The sequence below is a fragment of the Tachypleus tridentatus genome, chromosome 7 (assembly GCF_004210375.1).
Source record: "Tachypleus tridentatus isolate NWPU-2018 chromosome 7, ASM421037v1, whole genome shotgun sequence".
Taxonomy (NCBI): domain Eukaryota; kingdom Metazoa; phylum Arthropoda; class Merostomata; order Xiphosura; family Limulidae; genus Tachypleus; species Tachypleus tridentatus.
The window spans coordinates 98,984,735-99,009,980 of NC_134831.1; the positions used below are offsets into that span (position 1 = coordinate 98,984,735).

The 25,246-nt window shown below is 36.7% G+C and overlaps 1 protein-coding gene across 5 annotated transcripts in view; it reads right to left on the reverse strand.

The window, feature by feature from the left end:
• Positions 1 to 18,256, reverse strand: part of LOC143256268 (major vault protein-like) — a 98,937-nt gene extending 80,681 nt beyond the window's left edge. Inside the window, exons 1-2 of one of the 5 annotated variants that reach the window (XM_076513249.1) lie at positions 17,555 to 18,256; positions 11,730 to 11,921 (exon numbers count right to left, since the gene is read on the reverse strand). In XM_076513249.1, the coding sequence (XP_076369364.1) occupies positions 11,730 to 11,884 (155 nt within the window). In that variant the 5' untranslated portion in view covers positions 11,885 to 11,921; positions 17,555 to 18,256. Of the gene's footprint in view, positions 1 to 11,729; positions 11,922 to 17,088; positions 17,223 to 17,318; positions 17,466 to 17,522 lie in introns of those variants that run through there. The other 4 variants (XM_076513251.1, XM_076513253.1, XM_076513250.1 and 1 more) reach the window with 4 other exon arrangements.
• Between the last annotated feature and the right edge of the window lie 6,990 nt (positions 18,257 to 25,246).

A 25,246-nucleotide genomic window follows, 5' to 3' on the forward strand; every position in this document is an offset into this window, starting at 1 on the left:
AGAGGTCTAGTGTACCTGACCCTCCTGGGTATACAAATATATATACCAAATACCTAGAGAGAGAGAGGTCTAGTGTACCTGACCCTCCTGGGTATACAAATATATATACCAAATACCTAGAGAGAGAGAGAGGTCTAGTGTACCTGACCCTCCTGGGTATACAAATATATATACCAAATACCTAGAGAGAGAGAGAGAGGTCTAGTGTACCTGACCCTCCTGGGTATACAAATATATATACCAAATACCTAGAGAGAGAGAGGTCTAGTGTACCTGACCCTCCTGGGTATACAAATATATATACCAAAATACCTAGTGTACCTGACCCTCCTGGGTATACAAATATATATACCAAAGAGAGAGAGGTCTAGTGTACCTGACCCTCCTGGGTATACAAATATATATACCAAATACCTAGAGAGAGAGAGAGGTCTAGTGTACCTGACCCTCCTGGGTATACAAATATATATACCAAATACCTAGAGAGAGAGAGGTCTAGTGTACCTGACCCTCCTGGGTATACAAATATATATACCAAATACCTAGAGAGAGAGAGGTCTAGTGTACCTGACCCTCCTGGGTATACAAATATATATACCAAATACCTAGAGAGAGAGAGGTCTAGTGTACCTGACCCTCCTGGGTATACAAATATATATACCAAATACCTAGAGAGAGAGAGAGGTCTAGTGTACCTGACCCTCCTGGGTATACAAATATATATACCATAAAACCTAGAGAGAGAGAGAGGTCTAGTGTACCTAACCCTCCTCGGTATACAAATATATATACCAAATACCTAGAGAGAGAGAGGTCTAGTGTACCTGACCCTCCTGGGTATACAAATATATATACCAAATACCTAGAGAGAGAGAGGTCTAGTGTACCTGACCCTCCTGGGTATACAAATATATATACCAAATACCTAGAGAGAGAGAGAGGTCTAGTGTACCTGACCCTCCTGGGTATACAAATATATATACCAAATACCTAGAGAGAGAGAGGTCTAGTGTACCTGACCCTCCTGGGTATACAAATATATATACCAAATACCTAGAGAGAGAGAGAGGTCTAGTGTACCTGACCCTCCTGGGTATACAAATATATATACCAAATACCTAGAGAGAGAGAGAGTCTAGTGTACCTGACCCTCCTGGGTATACAAATATATATACCAAATACATAAAGAGAGAGAGAGGTCTAGTTTACCTGACCCTCCTGGGTATACAAACATATATACCCAAATACCTAGAGAGAGAGAGAGGTCTAGTGTACCTGACCCTCCTGGGTATACAAATATATATACCAAAATACCTAGAGAGAGAGAGGTCTAGTGTACCTGACCCTCCTGGGTATACAAATATATATACCAAATACCTAGAGAGAGAGAGGTCTAGTGTACCTGACCCTCCTGGGTATACAAATATATATACCAAATACCTAGAGAGAGAGAGAGGTCTAGTGTACCTGACCCTCCTGGGTATACAAATATATATACCAAATACCTGACCCTCCTGGGAGAGAGAGAGGTCTAGTGTACCTGACCCTCCTGGGTATACAAATATATATACCAAATACCTAGAGAGAGAGAGAGACAGAGAGGTCTAGTGTACCTGACCCTCCTGAGTATACAAATATATATACCAAATACCTAGAGAGAGAGAGGTCTAGTGTACCTGACCCTCCTGGGTATACAAATATATATACCAAATACCTAGAGAGAGAGAGGTCTAGTGTACCTGACCCTCCTGGGTATACAAATATATATACCAAATACCTAGAGAGAGAGAGAGGTCTAGTGTACCTGACCCTCCTGGGTATACAAATATATATACCAAATACCTAGAGAGAGAGAGGTCTAGTGTACCTGACCCTCCTGGGTATACAAATATATATACCAAATACCTAGAGAGAGAGAGAGGTCTAGTGTACCTGACCCTCCTGGGTATACAAATATATATACCAAAATACCTAGAGAGAGAGAGGTCTAGTGTACCTGACCCTCCTGGGTATACAAATATATATACCAAAATACCTAGATAGAGAGAGAGAGGTCTAGTGTACCTGACCCTCCTGGGTATACAAATATATATACCAAATACCTAGAGAGAGAGGTCTAGTGTACCTGACCCTCCTGGGTATACAAATATATATACCAAATACCTAGAGAGAGAGAGAGGTCTAGTGTACCTGACCCTCCTGGGTATACAAATATATATACCAAATACCTAGAGAGAGAGAGGTCTAGTGTACCTGACCCTCCTGGGTATACAAATATATATACCAAATACCTAGAGAGAGAGAGGTCTAGTGTACCTGACCCTCCTGGGTATACAAATATATATACCAAATACCTAGAGAGAGAGAGGTCTAGTGTACCTGACCCTCCTGGGTATACAAATATATATACCAAATACCTAGAGAGAGAGAGGTCTAGTGTACCTGACCCTCCTGGGTATACAAATATATATACCAAAATACCTAGTGAGAGAGAGAGAGAGGTCTAGTGTACCTGACCCTCCTGGGTATACAAATATATATACCAAATAGGTCTAGTGTACCTGACCCTCCTGGGAGAGAGAGAGGTCTAGTGTACCTGACCCTCCTGGGTATACAAATATATATACCAAATACCTAGAGAGAGAGAGGTCTAGTGTACCTGACCCTCCTGGGTATACAAATATATATACCAAATACCTAGAGAGAGAGAGGTCTAGTGTACCTGACCCTCCTGGGTATACAAATATATATACCAAATACCTAGAGAGAGAGAGGTCTAGTGTACCTGACCCTCCTGGGTATACAAATATATATACCAAATACCTAGAGAGAGAGAGGTCTAGTGTACCTGACCCTCCTGGGTATACAAATATATATACCAAATACCTAGAGAGAGAGAGGTCTAGTGTACCTGACCCTCCTGGGTATACAAATATATATACCAAATACCTAGAGAGAGAGAGGTCTAGTGTACCTGACCCTCCTGGGTATACAAATATATATACCAAATACCTAGAGAGAGAGAGAGGTCTAGTGTACCTGACCCTCCTGGGTATACAAAATATATACCCAAATACCTAGAGAGAGAGAGGTCTAGTGTACCTGACCCTCCTGGGTATACAAATATATATACCAAATACCTAGAGAGAGAGAGGTCTAGTGTACCTGACCCTCCTGGGTATACAAATATATATACCAAATACCTAGAGAGAGAGAGGTCTAGTGTACCTGACCCTCCTGGGTATACAAATATATATACCAAATACCTAGAGAGAGAGAGAGGTCTAGTGTACCTGACCCTCCTGGGTATACAAATATATATACCAAATACCTAGAGAGAGAGAGGTCTAGTGTACCTGACCCTCCTGGGTATACAAATATATATACCAAATACCTAGAGAGAGAGAGGTCTAGTGTACCTGACCCTCCTGGGTATACAAATATATATACCAAATACCTAGAGAGAGAGAGAGGTCTAGTGTACCTGACCCTCCTGGGTATACAAATATATATACCAAATACCTAGAGAGAGAGAGAGGTCTAGTGTACCTGACCCTCCTGGGTATACAAATATATATACCAAAATACCTCCTGGGTATACAAATATATATAGAGAGAGAGAGGTCTAGTGTACCTGACCCTCCTGGGTATACAAATATATATACCAAATACCTAGAGAGAGAGAGGTCTAGTGTACCTGACCCTCCTGGGTATACAAATATATATACCCAAATACCTAGAGAGAGAGAGAGGTCTAGTGTACCTGACCCTCCTGGGTATACAAATATATATACCCAAATACCTAGAGAGAGAGAGAGAGGTCTAGTGTACCTGACCCTCCTGGGTATACAAATATATATACCAAATACCTAGAGAGAGAGAGAGGTCTAGTGTACCTGACCCTCCTGGGTATACAAATATATATACCAAATACCTAGAGAGAGAGAGGTCTAGTGTAGGTCTGACCCTCCTGGGTATACAAATATATATACCAAATACCTAGAGAGAGAGAGGTCTAGTGTACCTGACCCTCCTGGGTATACAAATATATATACCAAATACCTAGAGAGAGAGAGAGGTCTAGTGTACCTGACCCTCCTGGGTATACAAATATATATACCAAATACCTAGAGAGAGAGAGAGGTCTAGTGTACCTGACCCTCCTGGGTATACAAATATATATACCAAATACCTAGAGAGAGAGAGGTCTAGTGTACCTGACCCTCCTGGGTATACAAATATATATACCAAATACCTAGAGAGAGAGAGAGGTCTAGTGTACCTGACCCTCCTGGGTATACAAATATATATACCAAATACCTAGACAGAGAGAGGTCTAGTGTACCTGACCCTCCTGGGTATACAAATATATATACCAAATACCTAGAGAGTGAGAGGTCTAGTGTACCTGACCCTCCTGGGTATACAAATATATATACCCAAATACCTAGAGAGAGAGAGGTCTAGTGTACCTGACCCTCCTGGGTATACAAATATATATACCAAATACCTAGAGAGAGAGGTCAAGTGTAGCTGACCCTCCTGGGAGAGAGAGAGAGGTCTAGTGTACCTGACCCTCCTGGGTATACAAATATATATACCAAATACCTAGAGAGAGAGAGAGGTCTAGTGTACCTGACCCTCCTGGGTATACAAATATATATACCAAATACCTAGAGAGAGAGAGGTCTAGTGTACCTGACCCTCCTGGGTATACAAATATATATACCAAATACCTAGAGAGAGAGAGAGGTCTAGTGTACCTGACCCTCCTGGGTATACAAATATATATACCAAATACCTAGAGAGAGAGAGGTCTAGTGTACCTGACCCTCCTGGGTATACAAATATATATACCAAATACCTAGAGAGAGAGAGGTCTAGTGTAGCTGACCCTCCTGGGTATACAAATATATATACCAAATACCTAGAGAGAGAGAGAGAGGTCTAGTGTACCTGACCCTCCTGGGTATACAAATATATATACCAAATACCTAGAGAGAGAGAGGTCTAGTGTACCTGACCCTCCTGGGTATACAAATATATATACCAAATACCTAGAGAGAGAGAGAGGTCTAGTGTACCTGACCCTCCTGGGTATACAAATATATATACCAAATACCTAGAGAGAGAGAGGTCTAGTGTACCTGACCCTCCTGGGTATACAAATATATATACCAAATACCTAGAGAGAGAGAGAGGTCTAGTGTACCTGACCCTCCTGGGTATACAAATATATATACCAAATACCTAGAGAGAGAGAGGTCTAGTGTACCTGACCCTCCTGGGTATACAAATATATATACCAAATACCTAGAGAGAGAGAGAGGTCTAGTGTACCTGACCCTCCTGGGTATACAAATATATATACCAAATACCATAGAGAGAGAGAGGTCTAGTGTACCTGACCCTCCTGGGTATACAAATATATATACCAAAATACCTAGATAGAGAGAGAGAGGTCTAGTGTACCTGACCCTCCTGGGTATACAAATATATATACCAAAATACCAATAGAGAGAGAGAGGTCTAGTGTACCCGACCCTCCTGGGTATACAAATATATATACCAAAATACCGATAGAGAGAGAGAGGTCTAGTGTACCTGACCCTCCTGGGTATACAAATATATATACCAAATACCTAGAGAGAGAGAGGTCTAGTGTACCTGACCCTCCTGGGTATACAAATATATATACCAAATACCTAGAGAGAGAGGTCTAGTGTACCTGACCCTCCTGGGTATACAAATATATATACCAAATACCTAGAGAGAGAGAGGTCTAGTGTAGCTGACCCTCCTTGGTAAACATATATATATACCAAATACCTAGACAGAGAGAGGTCTAGTGTACCTGACCCTCCTGGGTATACAAATATATATACCAAAACATCTAGAGAGAGAGAGGTCTAGTGTACCTGACCCTCCTGGGTATACAAATATATATACCAAATACCTAGAGAGTGAGAGGTCTAGTGTACCTGAGCCTCCTGGGTATACAAATATATATACCCAAATACCTAGAGAGAGAGAGGTCTAGTGTACCTGACCCTCCTGGGTATACAAATATATATACCAAATACCTAGAGAGAGAGAGGTCTAGTGTACCTGACCCTCCTGGGTATACAAATATATATACCAAATACCTAGAGAGAGAGAGGTCTAGTGTACCTGACCCTCCTGGGTATACAAATATATATACCAAATACCTAGAGAGAGAGAGAGGTCTAGTGTACCTGACCCTCCTGGGTATACAAATATATATCCCAAATACCTAGAGAGAGAGAGAAGTCTAGTGTACCCAACCCTCCTGGGTATACAAATATATATACCAAATACCTAGAGAGAGAGAGGTCTAGTGTACCTGAGTGTACCCTCCTGGGTATACAAATATATATACCAAATACCTAGAGAGAGAGAGAGGTCTAGTGTACCTGACTCTCCTGAGTATACAAATATATATACCAAATACCTAGAGAGAGAGAGGTCTAGTGTACCTGACCCTCCTGGGTATACAAATATATATACCAAAATACCTAGAGAGAGAGAGAGGTCTGGTGTACCTGACCCTCCTGGGTATACAAATATATATACCAAATACCTAGAGAGAGAGAGGTCTAGTGTACCTGACCCTCCTGGGTATACAAATATATATACCAAATACCTAGAGAGAGAGAGGTCTAGTGTACCTGACCCTCCTGGGTATACAAATATATATACCAAAATACCTAGAGAGAGAGAGGTCTAGTGTACCTGACCCTCCTGGGTATACAAATATATATACCCAAATACCTAGAGAGAGAGAGGTCTAGTGTACCTGACCCTCCTGGGTATACAAATATATATACCAAATACCTAGAGAGAGAGGTCAAGTGTAGCTGACCCTCCTTGGTATACATACATATATACCAAATACCTAGAGAGAGAGAGAGGTCTGGTGTACCTGACCCTCCTGGGTATACAAATATATATACCAAATACCTAGAGAGAGAGAGAGGTCTAGTGTACCTGACCCTCCTGGGTATACAAATATATATACCAAAATACCTAGAGAGAGAGAGAGGTCTAGTGTACCTGACCCTCCTGGGTATACAAATATATATACCAAAATACCGATAGAGAGAGAGAGGTCTAGTGTACCCGACCCTCCTGGGTATACAAATATATATACCAAAATACCGATAGAGAGAGAGAGGTCTAGTGTACCCGACCCTCCTGGGTATACAAATATATATACCAAAATACTGATAGAGAGAGAGAGGTCTAGTGTACCCGACCCTCCTGGGTATACAAATATATATACCAAGATACCGATAGAGAGAGAGAGGTCTAGTGTACCTAACCCTCCTGGGTATATAAATATATATACCAAATACCTAGAAAGTGAGGTCTAGTGTACCTGACCCTCCTGGGTATACAAATATATATACCATAAAACCTAGAGAGAGAGAGAGGTCTAGTGTACCCGACCCTCCTGGGTATACAAATATATATACCAAAATACCGATAGAGAGAGAGGGGTCTAGTGTACCCGACCCTCCTGGGTATACAAATATATATACCAAATACCTAGAGAGAGAGGTCTAGTGTACCTGACCCTCCTGGGTATACAAATATATATACCAAATACCTAGAGAGAGAGGTCAAGTGTAGCTGACCCTCCTGGGTATACAAATATATATACCAAATACCTAGAGAGAGAGAGAGGTCTAGTGTACCTGACCCTCCTGGGTATACAAATATATATACCAAATACCTAGAGAGAGAGAGAAGTCTAGTGTACCTGACCCTCATGGGTATACAAATATATATACCAAATACCTAGAGAGAGAGAAGTCTAGTGTACCTGACCCTCCTGGGTATACAAATATATATACCATAAAACCTAGAGAGAGAGAGAGGTCTAGTGTACCCGACCCTCCTGGGTATACAAATATATATACCAAAATACCGAGAGAGAGAGAGGTCTAGTGTACCCGACCCTCCTGGGTATACAAATATATATACCAAAATACCGATAGAGAGAGAGAGGTCTAGTGTACCCGACCCTCCTGGGTATACAAATATATATACCAAAATACCGATAGAGAGAGAGAGGTCTAGTGTACCTAACCCTCCTGGGTATATAAATATATATACCAAATACCTAGAAAGTGAGGTCTAGTGCACCTGACCCTCCTGGGTATACAAATATATATACCCAAACACCTAGAGAGAGAGAGAGAGGTGTTTGTTGAAGATCTGCAATTTTTCTGGTGTGACCAATTATATGAAGCATAGCAAACCCATCAATCAACAAGAAGAACATGAGGTTTCCACTGATGGTGTGGCCAATCATAACTCAGTTGATATTTGTCCAATTTGATAATAACCGTAAGTTGAAATTGTCATTTCTCATCATATACTAAATTCTTTACAAGTTTCACAAAAATCAGAAAATCCTGCATTTTTTACATTTGATCCCTGCTACGGAGGTGCTTCCGGTTGAGAGAAAGTTAGATCATGTGTTAACAACAACAGAAGATATTGATTATTTACTATACACTCATGTCATTTCTTCTCAAGCTCATATCAATCCACTTCAGATTTACCAATCAAGTGAACAACTTCATTCATTGTATTAACTAACTGAAATGATGAGCCTTGTGTGCTCAATCATAGTTAACGTTCTGCATGAAATGCATTGTCTCATTAATAGGGCTACTTAAACATATTTAGCTGTCCACATATTTTGTAATGAGCTTCTATGCATTTAAATGTAACAATAAAATTTCATACAGCTGGTAATATCATTTTTAATAAATAGAACTAACTTAACATAGTGTTGAAACACTTAAGGATGGCAAAGTATTGAAATTTTTTTCACATTTAAGCAAAAAGTTATAATTTTCATGTACTGAAAATATATTTCTGATATGTATTTCCCTCTGCTCGTAAGATTAGCTATTCTAGGTAAGTGCTGCCCTCTATGTAAAAGTTTTTTCTTTACACATGCCACAAGCCTTCTCTCCTCAATTGAAATTAAATGATTTCAACATGTCTCTCATGTAACTCATTATGTGTCACCTCTCCACTGATAGAAGCACAGACTACTCAAATGATGTATGTGACTCCCACTATGCACCTTTACTGAACTATCAGTTTAAAGTCACAGAAGACAGGTACACTCAAAGAGTGAGAGAAAAAAGTGTGAGTGGAGTATAGGAAAATTATAACTTCCGACACAAGATTAGCTAGAATTTGATTGATTAAGAGGAAGGACTGGTGCATGGAAAGAACAGATGTATTCTTCAAAAGCATCTGAAGGATACCTCCACAGATAAAGAAAATTTGAAGAGAGGAACCACACCACTCCTGACTAGATATACTCTTCACCCATGTGTGGAATGTGTACATCTGAGTGGGGAAAATGTAGCAGTAAAGTGATCTAACCAAAGAAGGATAATGTAATTCAATCTCACAATAAAAAAAATGGATAAACAACAATGTTCCCCTGGATGTAGAGTGGTTATGGCACAGTGAACCATATTCGGTAAGACAATAACTTCCAAAACCTCTTCACAGGGTACCGACATCTTCACCAACCCTATTAACTAGAGAACTGAAAACTACTCTTCATTCCTGGATAGAAGCAGGATTGGCTCTGAACTATTGATCTGGAAATATGACATCCAGTTTTGAAAGGATGTCTATTGTTGCTTGCAAACAACTTCCCCAACTGTGATACACATTGGAACCTTTCAAATGGCAAGAACATCCCCATAAGAAGAGATAATGAAAAATTGCCAAGGATAAAACCAGAACAATCCCATGTACCACAGCTGTGACCCACAACAGAAACAGAGAAAATCAAGGAAGGAAGACAGAGAACCCAAAACCTGTGTGAGGACTTACGTTGATTGGTTCACTTTAAATCCAACACCAGGCCACAGGGTACAAACGACCATGCAAAGGTAGGATGAGGGTTTCCCATCAAAAAGGTAAACTGCATTTGCGACGACTCAACTTCAGAGGGCATGTAAATGGTATCAGGAGGCCAAGTTGTACCCTGTAACACACAATCTCCTGATGCATAAAAACAAAATTATCATCAGGTCACCCACACCTGAGGCTTGCCAAAAACTCTAGTTGCTGGTGTAGTCTCCAATATGGTATGGTTAAATTCTGAATTCATTGCATAGAAAGGTTCAACCAAACTTACATGCAGAAAGAATGCAACTTGAATCAACTGATAAACATAAATATAAAAACTGAGTTGAATAAATTAAACTATGTTAAGAAATAACCACTTTGTGAGGAAAACAAAGTCAAACATGCAGAAATAAAGAACAAAACAGCATGCCTGAACGCAAGTGCTGCCAAACTTCAAAATAATAGTTTGTTAGAGTCACACAGAGGGAATCATATGTGTCATGTTAGTATTATATGCTCTCACTGATGGAGAGATGATGCATGATGATTCACATGAGAGACATGTTGGAATTATTTAATCCCAATAGGGGGAGCAGAAGGCTTGTGCCATAAGTAAAATAAAAATGTCATATAGGAGGCAGCAATAAATGAAAACAGTTAATCTTGTAAACAAAGAAAAGTACTGTATCAGAAGCTACACAATGGGCAACCTGTGCTGTGCTCACAGTGGGTATCAAAACCCAATATCTAGAATTGTTAGTTTGTAGGCATACTGCTGAGCCACTGGGAAGCACACTACTCATGAATTACTACACAGCTAGTGTTACATACATGAGCTAATTACCTGTTCTTGAATTCAAAATGCAAGTACTTTAAGTCAAAGCATGCATATTAAGTTAAGATTCTTACTGTCTTTTTCTAAAATTTCCTGAACAAATAGTCAAGAAGTCATGCATGTATGTCATTTATCAAGTCCCTTTTGTTTTAGCCTACAAAATATGGTAGTTAGATTGTTAAAAATTCTGAGAATTTAGTATGTAAAAATAAGTGTGACATAAATTATAATCAGTAACTTTATATCAACAACCACTTCACTGAATACTAAAGACAATTTTCTAACAATCTCATTAAATAACTTTGTATATATAAAACTGTGGAACAAAAACTTGCAGAGTTCTATTAATATTTCAAGGTCATCAGATAAACTGTTATTTTATAATCGTCTTTCTTAAGAGGCTTTGACTTCCTTCTTGTTTATCTAAGAGTAAAACTTATTTAATAAAATATTTTTTTCACATATACTTCCTTTGTCATAAGTAAAACCAAAAATATATATATTTAAATATCTTGTAAACACTTTACTACAATAAACAAGTTTTTAATTTTGTTGGGTTGTTTTCTTGTAGTTGAGGCTTCATCCCATTCTAAATCTATAAAATATTTATAAGTGTATTTGTCTATCTTATGATTTGTTTTCACATGACAGCTACAAAACTTTGATATGCTTTTCCATGAACTAAAATAAATAAAACAGTTTTTGAGGATTTATGTTTCAATAAATGATCCATTCTCAGATAAACTGATAAAAATTATATGAAGCTATATTTTAAAAGACATTGTTAAACATAATGATGTTTGTGCAGTGAGCTTGTGAAGTTAAGTGTAGATGTTTTTCGTATAATTAAGTAGAATTAGTCTGATGTTATGAATTTTACATTATAATATATAACACTCATGGAAATGGCAGTGTGAACACTAAATGTTACCTATTGCAATTATATGTTAATAAGTTACGTATATTTTATAAAATTCTTTACCTTTCATTGTTTTTCCGAACGTAGTTTTGTGGTCCAACTTCGACTCTTGTTACGTTAGTCGTCTGATCTAACACGTGCAAATAGTAATACGTGGGAACACGGTAGATGCCATCATCATCACTTTGGCATCTTAAATTGTGTTTTGTTCCTGCCATCTCAGCAAACAATACAGCAAAACTTCATTCCATCAGACTTTACAATAGAAATGAAAAACAAGTAAAGTTATCCAATGCCCAGTTTTTATACAAATGTACATGTAAATATAAAAACTAACATTAAACCATGGTAACTTGCATACAGTATAAATCAAGTTTAGGAGAGTTATGAGGAATTAATACATTTTTATTAAGTTGAAATCACACGACCACAACTCTATAGTTATATTCTTCTTTTAAAGTAACTTAGAGAGTGTCTTTGACAGATGAATTAATATACTTCTTGTGCTTTTATAAGCCAAAAAATACTGTCCAAGATAAACCCAAAACATCAGAAGTCCATTAAAAGTATGGGTCACCACCAGCGTTACTCCTAAGCAGCACGGCCACAGAATAACCAATCAAGTATGAAGCACTTAATTATTCTATACATACACATTCTCAGTAATGGTCAGGAGTCTCATCACACTGAAAGTCCTAATGAATTGGGCAATTAATAGGCCTAAAGCCCAAATGACCACACATTGATACTATTACATATAAAAAATTTGTTCTGTACATAAATTAAAAATGTTAGAGGGAACATTGATCACCACAAACTGATGTGTTAATACAGAACACAATAACCATCATCACAATATATACAGAAAGAACAACGAAATATATAGTTTACTGACATCTAACAGTTCAAGTTGATGGCCTAAACCATACACCTTGGATGAAAACACAATGTTTAATAACACTACAAATGTTTGCTCAATAGGCAAGTTATATTTTCCAATTTCAGGATTCAGTATTTTAAAGTCTATCAAAGTGTCTATCAATTTTAAATAAGAATACTTAAGCACTTAAGACTTCCTTTATCAAGTTTACTAATTTTATATATGAATGTCAACAATGCCAACATATGAATGCTGTGTCTGTGATGAAGTAGTGAACCAGCGTTCTGATCAAATCTTATTATGTAACAACTGGGTCATTCCATCTCAAATCATCCAGAGGGCTACAGGCGACCCCAACAGAATGCCTTGAAAAAGTTCACATGTGCTCATCTACCCATATAATGAAAAACTGCCAAAGATTAGATCAATATCTCTAATAGTTTCTGATTTACAGCCCTGTAAAATGTAGGTAATTTTGTTTTATTTTTGGCAAGAGTAATGGTGGTAGAATGCTGAGATTTACTACACTGACTGAATTAATCTCACAGAATTCAAACATGGTCTCAAACCAAGTTTATCTCTCTTAGGAATTTCATAGTGAGGCTGTAAAATCACCTGAAAACCCAAAATTGTAAGAAACATTGGTTTCTGTAATAAGTCATAGCCCTAAGACTTAATATGATACAAAGCTGAATATTGTTTTCTAATTTCCTATAACATATCAGTTGATAAATCAGCAATTGTTGTTATTAAAAGTCTGTTAGATCTCCTGTACAAAAATGTAGCTGCAAGCAACTTTTTATGATGTAGCTCAAAATAGCCCTACTTCAGGCCACAGTTTGACCATGTCACCAGCTATTCAGCCTTTTCAGATTTTTACCATATATTCTTACATCACTGAATATGATCTACAAAAAAAAATCAGGATGGTGTACAACCTAATTTTTGAGTTATAATTTTTTGAAAGTATCCTCTGACCATACGTTTTTTTTTTTTTTAAAAAATTCAGTTCAGGCGTGTTACTTTGTGCAAATATACCATACAATTTTGAAAAATACCTGTCAAAATTTTATGAATCCCACTTGAATATTCTAACCAGCCTTTCACAATGTAAAATAATGAAGTTGTAAGATACAAGAAAGAATTAATTCATTTCTGAACAAGTTTATTGGCATAACTAGTTAGATCACATGGCAATGCAAATATATTGTGTATGCATTACAGATATGGCTGAGTTTAAGAATCATAATATAATTAATTCAAAGGTAAATCAGACACAAAAAGCTCAGTGCTACAACAAAGGATAACTGAGAAAGAGTATAGTCACACCAAACTGCAATAATCGTGACAATGAAATGTTCCAAAAACTGCTTTGGCGATAAATCAGCCTTAACAACATCAAATAAACATTGCTTTGTTCAGAAAGCTTGAATAAATTTCTGAAATTCAAGTTTGACTATGTTGAGGTCACTTTGACTTAGAACATAGTGGCATGCATATCTGCCTTGCATGGTAGGTGCACTATCAGACAAAGAATATGTTGGAAAGGAATCCAGCTTTCATCTTTATGTGACCTTGCAGGCCAAGAGAACAGTTCATTTCTTGATTTCTTCATAAATAACACCAACACATTGGAATGTTCATCTGATCTATCTTTTATGTTTCACACAACCATTCATGATCGTATATGCATGCTACATATTTCCCTGGCTGATAATTGTCATTGCTATCATTAGACTCTATTTGAGCTGCTGTAGCATCACTTTCACTGCTACTACCAACAGTTACAACTGTGTACACATCATCACCTTCTCATATAGAATGTGTTGGTAGAATAAAGCTATGATGTGACCTAATACCTGCCACAGTTTTGTGTTTTTCATAGTGCTCAAGTTGATCAAACTTTACATAATTCTGCAGGACTGATTCCTGATTGACAAGAAAGAACTGAATGCCCTGAATGTGGTTCTTTGCCCAATGGTGCATATCAGAGACACTTAAAAATTGATAATTTATTATTTTTCACAACCTTGATTTTTTTTTAAGATCATGTTCAGAGATGTAAGAATATATGGTAAAGGCTGATTAGAATATTTCAATGGGATTCATAAATTATTTCAAAATTGTATGGATATATTTGCACACAGTAACACACCTGACTTGAAGTGGTTTTTTTTTCCAAGTAAACAACATATGGTCAGGGGATACGTTAAAAAACTATAACTCAAAAAGTAGGTTGAACACCATCTTGATTTTTATTGTAGATCATATTCAGAGATGTAAGAATATATGGTAAAAATCTGAAAAGGCTGAATAATTGGTGACATGGTCAAACTGTGACCTGAAGTAGGGCTATTTTGAGCTACATCATAAAAAGTTGCTTGCAGCTACATTTTTTTACAGGAGATCTAACAGACTTTTAATTACAACAATTGCTGATTTATCAACTGATATGTTATAGGAAATTAGAAAACAATATTCAGCTTTGTATCATATTAAGTCTTAGAGCTATAGCTTATTAAATAAACCAATGTTTTTTTATGATTTGGGGTTTTCAGGTGATTTTACAGCCTCACTATGAAAATCCTAAGAGAGATAAACTTGGTTTGAGACCATTTTTGAATTCTGTGAGATTAATTCAGTCAGTGTTGCAAATTTCAGCCTTCTACCACCATTAGTCTTGCAGCTTTAAGCAGCCAAAGTTGCACGAAAATGAATTTGCCAAAAATAACAAAAAATTAACTAAAGTTTATAGGGCTCTAAATCAGAAGCTATTAGAGATATTGATCTTATCTTTGGTAATGTTTCATTATATGGGTAAATGAACACTTGTAAATTTTTTCAAGGCATTCCGAAGGGGTCACCTGGAAAATTGTCCAAAATCTGGATGATTTGACATGGAATGACCCAACTGTATCCAGAATTAAGCCATCTAAAGACTATCTTTTATCCTAAATGTCACAATATTATTTCACTGGTTCATATCCAAATCAATAACAACTACACAAAAGTAAAGAACAATAATAATATAAACAACCAGACAAAGTTATCTCTTGATTTTTAGACAATTATAACATGTCTACATAAATTAGTGATATTTACAATTGTATGTTTTTCACTTCAAATAAGTGCTAGACCTTACTGTTAAATTTGATTCAGAGAAACACGTTAACGATTAATTTGCAGTAGTAGCAATTGTATCATAAAAGAGCTATCTTGACAATATTCTGCTACAAAAACTTTCAACATATTTCTTCCAGCTTTTTGTATCTGAAAAAACAAAACACCTGTTCATCCCTACATATCGTCCTTAGCCTAATATTCAACCTACTTAGAATTATATCCCCAGAGTAACATCATGCCAATCTTTATTAATTACCCTTACATGCAACATTAGCCCCTATGTGAATAATAAAACTTTTGTCAATGCTACACCCTTTATATTACCTCACTTACCTTATCATTTATGTCCTTCAACCACACTTCTGGTAATATGATTAACTAAGACATAGTTTCAAAAGCAACTACCAAATGTTTACATTTGAATAATGACATGTTTGTCTGCTATACCACTGTCCTAATCTTAGAATTATCTCTGAGGTGCATATGTATTTCACCAGCTTTTCTTCTAAACTACTTATATAACAAATTCCTCATAGGTACATAACTGTTAGTAACATGTAAAGCACAAAAAAAAATTAAACAAAAGGTAACTGTAACTATCCCTCTAATAACTGTTAAACAAAAGGTAACTTTAACTATCCTTCTAATAACTGTTAAACAAAAGGTAACTGTAACTATTCTTCTAATAACTGTTAAACAAAAGGTAACTGTAACTATCCTTCTAATAACTGTTAAACAAAAGGTAACTGTAACTATTCTTCTAATAACTGTTAAACAAAAGGTAACTGTAACTATCCTTCTAATAACTGTTAAACAAAAGGTAACTTTAACTATCCTTCTAATAACTGTTCGGGTTCCAATTTTTTTTATATACACAAAATATGTGTGAAGTTTCACATTTTGGTTCCTTTCTTTATAATAACTGTAGTAATGGACAAAATAAAAGGTTTACTCAATAGAACTCACCATATGTTTAGAGCTCCAAAGGTAAATAAAACAAAACAATAATTTGAGGGTTAACAAATTTTCAACCAATGATTATAGTGCATTTTGATAATACTGAGATATATTACATGCAATCAGAATTGACTGCACTCATTAAAAGAGCATATATCATAAACAAATGTGTTAGTTAATTCACAATCTATATAGTGTAAACTTACATTGGACATTTATCCTAAAATATACATGTCTGTTACAGAACTATACCCTGTCTGTTAAGAATAATTTGTTGAAACCAAAATTTACAAATATTACTATTACATTATATTAGATTAGATATATTTAAACAACAGTATAATTACACCTTTTCCTAGCTTTCTTATGATAATTACTTCTAATGTGGTTGGATGTTGTACAAATATCATATTGTACAGACATATTCTAAAATAAAAGTGCATATCAGTGAAGAATTCATACCCAGTGTTTGTCTGTAACTTTAACATTCCTTTTCTTTATTAAACGTTAATAATAACAAAACCACTGTTTGTTAATTTAATCCCAGTAAAACTATGACAAAGTAATACTATACTATTACTAGCAGTATCGCTTGCACTGCAAATAGCACAGGTGAGAAAAATATTAAGTATTGACGTAAGTATAATTAATTTAATTATTAAATACTTTAATATGTTCATACTCTAACTCACCTCTTTAACATTTTTTTAAGTACAAGTTAACTAAATTTAAAATTTAACTTAAACTTTAATAAATTAATGTTACAGCATTACTTTGAGCACTTGTAAAAATGTTTGCTAAATACCGCCCTTTAGTTACGATATCAAAAACAAACAAATTGACCAATTTTATAACTCCGCGTTTGTATAGAAAACAGTGGATATTAATATTCGTACATGTATTACTAGTTTTCTCAACTCGTTCCTACCAGAAACAGGGAAGACGTTTATACTTTCACAGTCCAATATTTCACCCTGTATTCATATTATTATTACACAAACTATTGCTCAAAATGGTGAAATAAAATACTATCTACTCGTCCCAGCCGAAGATAAATTACGATGTTGTTTTGTTTGAAGTTTCATATTGTAATCCATGAGAGGGCCCTAAAAATGACCGATTTGTTCCATCTGAGGTAGCAAATTCTAAAGTTTATGTTTTATGAAAACGTAATTTCGATATGAACTGTTTTGGCATGATAAACATCTGGTTAAAATCGATTTTTTTATATTTTTTCATCGTCTTCTCCGCATCCCCTATGTTTTGTGCAGTGCCAGTGCCAAGAGGGGGATTTGTCCCGAGAGAACGCTCTGCTCCAAATTGACCCTCCAGTAAAAATTTGAAAAATTACCGAAGAAGTAAATATGAAGAGTCTGTTGGCTAAAATAAGAAAATGTATGCTCTTTAACGGGACTCAGATTTGGGTTATTAATCCACCTTGATAAAACCTTTGAGACAAATAGTCCCTCCAAACACAAATAACATCTGTCACCTCAGAAGGAGACCTTGTCCCTCACTTGCTTCACCACTGAATAAAATCTGATGCTTCTGCTGGATTTGTGATTTTCTAACCTCGAGGGGGAGTCTTCCAAGTAAATGTCATTTCTAAGTGTTAGTACTTACCTCCATCCGCTTTGCTTCAAACTTAGTACTAAATTAAACTGTGTGACTGAAAAAAGAAAAAGACTATGAAATTTCATGTTGATATTTACTACAGCTTAGGAGTCATTTCCGTTTTATCTCAAAATGATCAACTTTTTTTATTGCAAAACATTCAAAATAATATTGATTATTAGTGAAAAATTGGAAATAAATATGCCGGTAATCACTAATTTTGTATGGTTTACATAAATCCAATATTTGCATGGGAATAACGTAGCGTTTTGGAACAACGTGGGACCTCTTGAGCTGCCTCAGCTGTTCCATATTCTAAACTAAACTACAACTATTGACAAATATATTTTTAAAAGATCTTAAAGCTGGTCCTTATCATTCATGTACTTATTAAACTTTTCAAAACTTATTTACGTTTACTTCATTCACATCTGAAGACAACTACCCTGTTAGAAAAATGAAAATGCCATAGCATGATGCTACCTTTCCAAAATTTATACTTGTACCCCCTAATCGTACTATCCTCATTGTCAAAAAAAAAAGATTATGCATTAACACTATCAATTTCCTTTATAATTTAAATACCCCAATCATATCCTCCCTAACTTTTCTTTTTCGAGAAAACACAGTTTGATAGATTTCACTCTCTCCTCATATGACAACCTTTCCATCACAGACATCATTCAAGTAACCCTTCGCTGAACCCTCTTCAATATTTCAGTGTTTTTCCTTAAGTAAGGATTCCAATATAATGTTCAAAATGGGGCCTAAACAGCCACTTAGACAAGGAATTAAAAACCTGTCTGCTTTCTGGGTGTCGTGTATTGACATGACCGATATAATGCTATTCTTAATCCGTTTTTCAGGTGAATATTACTGGCTTCTATATTTAAGCTTGCTTTGTGCCATCATTCCTTGAATGTTTGTGTATGATAAACTCAGTTATGCACAGCACTTATCAGTATATTATGCAGACATACAACAACTAATGAACAAGCATCCGTTTGCCTTCGCTCATTTCAAAGCTGGGTCTGCAGATAAACTCCTTCGTGTAAAAGAAACAAGAGAAAAGGCATACCAAGAATTAAAAAATAATCATCTTAAATCCCCAAAAAACTTCATGATAATATGATCAAACACAAGCTAAAAACATTTCCTAACCTCAAGGAGAGAAGTGTAGCTCAAAGGAGAAAGCCATTCGCTTGGCCACATGCTCATAACTGCATAGAAAAGAAACGTAACATTAAAGAAGTGCTCGCACACTCATTGTATTTATTTCCATGGTCACTAGCCAATTTTTATGGCTCACCATGGAAGATTAACAAGGCAGCTTTCAGCAGGGAAATGACAAAGAATTTATCATCGGCAAAAAGTATTGCATCATTGGCGAAATGACATTTATTAACAAGGTAAGAGGAAACAACAAGATTTTTGCCGAATCAGCAGAATATGCATTGTCAGTTATTTCACACGATGCAACAGTTGGTTGAAGGATTAATGTTTTTGATATCTACTGTGAATATGGAAAGACGTAACAGAAGGTCTGCAGCAGATCAAGTACAACAGAACAGTGAAGGAAATGTTTGGATAACTCAGAAAACAAAGAAAGGCTTATTACATTTCTGACAACTAAGTGGAAGAAATAAAAGACTTTTTTTCTCATTTTCTGGTAGGTCAGTTTGGTTTGATTTGTTTTGAATTTCGTGCAGAGCTACACGAGGACTATCTGTGCTAGCAGTGTAAGACAAGAGGGAAGGCAGCTAGTCGTCATCACCCACCGCCAACTCTTGGGTTACTCTTTTACCAACGACTAGTGGGATTGGCCGTAACAGTATAATGTCCCCATGGCTGAAAGGGCGAGCATGTTTGGTGTGACGGGGATAGGTCAGTGGTAATTCTAATACCTTACAATGCTAAAAATCGGCTTGCGATACTCCTAGTGAGCAGAGAACAGATAGCAATTGTATTTAATAACAAACTTTCTCTTTTTTATCGTGATTTCATAAAAAAATAAAATTCAAAATTACAATTACACTTTCTCTTATATTTAAATATAATCAGGCAAGAAGCATATAATACAGGTTGTCGTTGAATTACCAAAGGTCATAAGATTTTATTCATTGTAGAATTTGAACATACATGTCAAGAAAACATTTGGAAACTTTGTTAATTATGTTTTTAATATTTAGTTATTTTTTATTTTGCAGGACGTGATGAACACATGACATCTTCAGTTTTCTGAAAACCTGGGGTTTGTTTTTTGGAATTTCGCACAAAGCTACTCGAGGGCTATCTGTGCTAGCCGTCCCTAATTTAGCAGTGTAAGACTAGAGGAAAGGCAGCTAGTCATTACCACCAACTCTTGGGCTACTCTTTTACCAACGAATAGTGGGATTGACCGTAACATTATACAACCCCACGGCTGGGAAGGCGAGCATGTTTAGCGCGACGCGAGCGCGAACCCGCGACCCTCGGATTACGAGTCGCACGCCTTACGCGCTTGGCCATGCCAGGCCTTAAAAACCTGGAGAGAAATATGTAACAATGTTTAAAGAACACTGCTTTCGAGATAGGTCTAGGATCAAAGGCCATGTCATAGCGTTTCTTGACTAACATTCAAACTGTTATTGAACTATTATTTTATGAATTTATGTTATTAAGTTTGGGATATCAAACTATAGATTATAATTCAAATTTTCCTGTTATACATTATTTAGTTTGTTAGTTTAAAGGTAAATATTAAAAACACATCTAAACATCGACTTTTGTTTCTCATGGTGTGTTGAATGCATTACTGGTTCAAATTATATGTTTGTGAAGTCAAAATACTCAGTGTGTAACTTTGTACGAATTATAAACTCAAATTACCAATATTGACAAACTAGAATACAAAATAATTACATCCCACCTTTTCTGTTTGCTGAGATATCGCTCTTGTACTGAATCAAATACAATGGTCCACTCACCACTTTCCAGTTTTGAAAACTGTCCCTTTTATACAGTCATATCTCTATATGACATGTAATAACCAATAGAAAGCAAAGAATGCTTCTTTAGTGTTTTTTCTTAGCCATTTTCAAATACACTGCTGGCCAAAATCTTAAGGCCAATGAACATAAAGAAAAATATGCATTTTGCGTTGTTAGACTCAACCACTTATTTGAGTAGAGCTTCGAAAGATGAAAATAAGAAAAAAGAAAGTAAAAATAAAAACTCTTTTAGCATTTAATAGGGAAAATGTGAACGCTATGAAATTAGCCTAAATACTAGCTGGTCAAAAGTTTAAGACAATACCAAAAAGAAGTCCTAAACAGGGTAGGAAATGCCAAACAAGAGGTCTCAGTAGTGAGTTGTACGGCCGTCATTGCAAATAACTTCAAAAATTCGCTTTGGCATGGTCGATATAAGCGTTTGCAGAAGGCTGGCTGGAATGTTATTCAAAGTGGTGAAGATGGCTTCACAAAAATTATGCATTATTTGGAATTGACGTCCATTTCTGTAGATTTCCCTTGTCATCCACCCCCAAACATTGTCAACGGGGTTCAGTTCAGGCGAACACGCTTGATGGTCCAAAAGAATCACGTTATTCGCCATGAAAAGTCCTTTGTCCTGCGGGCATTGTGGATTGCAACATTGTCCTGCTGAAAGATCCAGTCCACACAAGCGAGGGCCTTCAGTCAATAAGGATGCTCTCTCCAACATGCCAATGTAGCCTGCTGCTGTTTGACAGCCCTATATAACCTGAAGCTCCATTGTTCCATGAAAGGAGAAAAGCACCCCAGATCATGAAGGAACCTCCTCCACTGTGTCGTGTAGAAAATGTCTTCGGTTGGATATCCTTATCGTGCCAGTAACGTTAGAAGCCATCTGGACCATCCAGGTTAATTTTTTTCTCATCAGAGAACAAAACATTCTTCCACTTTTCTACATCCCATGTTTGGTGCTTCTCAGCAAAGTTTAACCGAGCTGTTTCATGGTGTGGAAGGAGACGTGGCCTTTGAAGATAGTTACAGTTTTTAAAGCCTTTCTCTCGTATATGCTGTCTTATTGTTCTTGAGCCGCATTCTACGTCCGTAAAAGCCTTAATCTAGTTTGACGATCGGCTGGTGTCTTGCCGGACGACCCGTCGAATCCTCCTGCTCAACACCAGCAAAATTTTCTTGGGCCGACCACTTGAAATTCTCGTTCCATATCCCTCAGGGTCTTTTAAGAAATTTGCAACAGCAGTTTTAAGACGTCCAATCTCACCAACGATGGCACGTTGAGAGAGACCTTGCTTTTGCAGCTCCACAATTCTGCCACGCTCAAACTCTGTCAACGTTTTAGCCTTTGCCACGTATTTACCCAATGTAACACAGGAGATGTCAGTGGGAGATATTGATAACGCTAATGCTTGAACACAAATGACTAAATTTCGTTACGTGTTTACAGATTAACGCTTCGTTTCTGTACGGTTTTAAACGTTTGACCAGCTAGTATTTAGGCTAATTTTATAGTGTTTACATTTTCCGTATTAAATGCTAAAAAGTTTTTTAATTTTATTTTCCTTTTCTTATTTTCATCTTTCGAAGCTCTACTCAAATAAGTGGTTCAGTCTAACAACGCAAAATGCGTATTTTTTCTTTATATTCATTGGCCTTTAGATTTTGGCCAGCAGTGAACATTAACTTGTTTGTTTGTTTGGAATTTCGCACAAAGCTACTCGAGGGCTATCTGTGCTAGCCGTCCCTAATTTAGCAGTGTAAAACTAGAGGGAAGGCAGCTAGTCATCACCACCCACCGCCAACTCTTGGGCTACTCTTTTACCAACGAAAAGTGGGATTGACCGTCACATTATACGCCCCCACGGCTGGGAGGGCGAGCATGTTTAGCGCGACGCGGGCGCGAACCCGCGACCCTCGGATTACGAGTCGCACGCCTTACGCGCTTGGCCATGCCGGGCCAGCAGTGAACAAAAATGGACATCTCTTTCTTTCGAAACAAACATTCGTACTGGTAAGTTGAGTTCTTAGCCTGTTTGAAATATATTTTATTAAACCCAAATAGAGCTAAGTTACTAAATTATAAAGGAAACCTGTGATATCGATATAGTAATTTATGTTTTTTGTTATTCAAATATATGTATAAAATCTATAAATACAATTCACATTTTCCACATGTGCATTTTTTACAGCTTAGTAGGCTTCAAGCAGCAACCAAGTACAAAGGACAGAATTAGTGAGTAGTTCATAATAAGAAATGGCGCACAGAAGATATCGCTAGTAGTTTTACAGTTAAACAAAATGCAAATATGATTTTTTGTATTATTTCAATTTTTCTGTTGTCGTCAAAATATAGTTTGTTTGATCTGGTTTTCAATGAAATTATCCCTGTTCTTAACCCTACTTCCGTTCTTTTAACTCTTCTGTCAAATTCTTACCTCTTAATCTTTCTACAATTGTTATGGTCTTGTGTTAATTGTTTTCCTGTCATTTTTCTCTCAATTTTTAACTATTTCCAACAAATTCCTGTTTTAACTCTTATTATTTTAAAGTTACATCTAGTTGAGTCTTTTTTTTTTTTTATCAAAACAACTCCACTTTTGACACCAGAATTTTAACAGTTTCTATCGTCGGGCGAGTTTTTAGATTGCTGTTAAAAATCTTGCAAAGACCATTCCACTTGACGCTAACAAAAGCGAATTATTTATTTCACCATAAATACAAGTACTATAGGCAGGGTTCGTTGCTGTGACAAATTCCCAAATAAAACTTAACAATTCCTCAGTAACAAACTCTATAGTCTATACCTCTTGAAATCCAAGTTCCAAATACACACTAAAGTAGTTGATAAATATCATTTCACTGAAATCTTTAACGAAACCCGACTCCACGGGCCATCCAATCATGTACACGTAATATCTAAAGGTCATAGTTGCACCTATGTATAAACCGTAATAAAGATGACCGGTCACATGGTATCGAATGTTGCTAAGGTTAATACAACGTTCTTTCGAAGCCAGAAACCTCGAATGTAGTTACTTGGGTGTTTTAGACCGGAGAAAACGACTTCCAAAGGTAACGTAAGTAACTATAGAGTATTTTTGTTTCTTGTATTATAAATATTTTTATTTGTGCATTACACATTATGCTCAGGCTATTTATTCCTTAGAAGGCTTAGCTTAAGCCCATTAGGTGAAACCTTTAGCATTATTTTTAATACTTGTATCTTAATTATTGTTTGTATTACAGAAAAGCTATACTGGGTACCCTGATGTGTCCACCGCGAGTAGTTGAAGCCCAGATTTTAGAGTTGTTATTGTGTAAACTTATCACTGTCCCAGCAAGGACGTATCTTGATTAAATGACTGGGTTACGAGAGCACTTTGAATGTCTTCAGATATGCTAGCTTCTGTTTAAATAGAACCAGGACTTTAACATATCACTGTGTTTCATTATAGATCCACTACTGTATGTGACGATTGTGCGTTGCCATATTTTAATTCCAATTTCCATTTTAGTTTTATTTCGAATTTTTCAACATTTAAGACAGTTCCGGAACGTAAACTAAACAGCATTTACTCGTGTCCGACTGTGGGTTATTTTAAAGTGAAATTACACAGGACTATCTGCTGTGTCCCCAGAGGGAAATCGAACCCCAGGTTTTAATGTTTTAAGTTTGTAAACGCACCGCTATCTCGCTGCAGGGAATCAAACCTTGAATTTTAGCATTGCAAGCGATAAACCAATAGGGACACGGTTTCTTTTCGATTCATCTGCACATGTTCTTATTGTCACGTCCCATTCACGAAAATACTCGAATCTCTCGGTAGGCACGGTTAGCTTATATTAATCCTCCAAATCGCGAGGCCCAGCATGGCCAAGTGGTTAAGGCACTCGACTCGTAATCCGAGGGTCCCGGGTTCGAATCCCTGTCAGACCAAACGTGCTCGCTCTTTCAGGCATGGGGGCGTTATAATGATACGACCAATCCTACTATTCGTTGATAAAAAGAGTAGCCCAAGAGT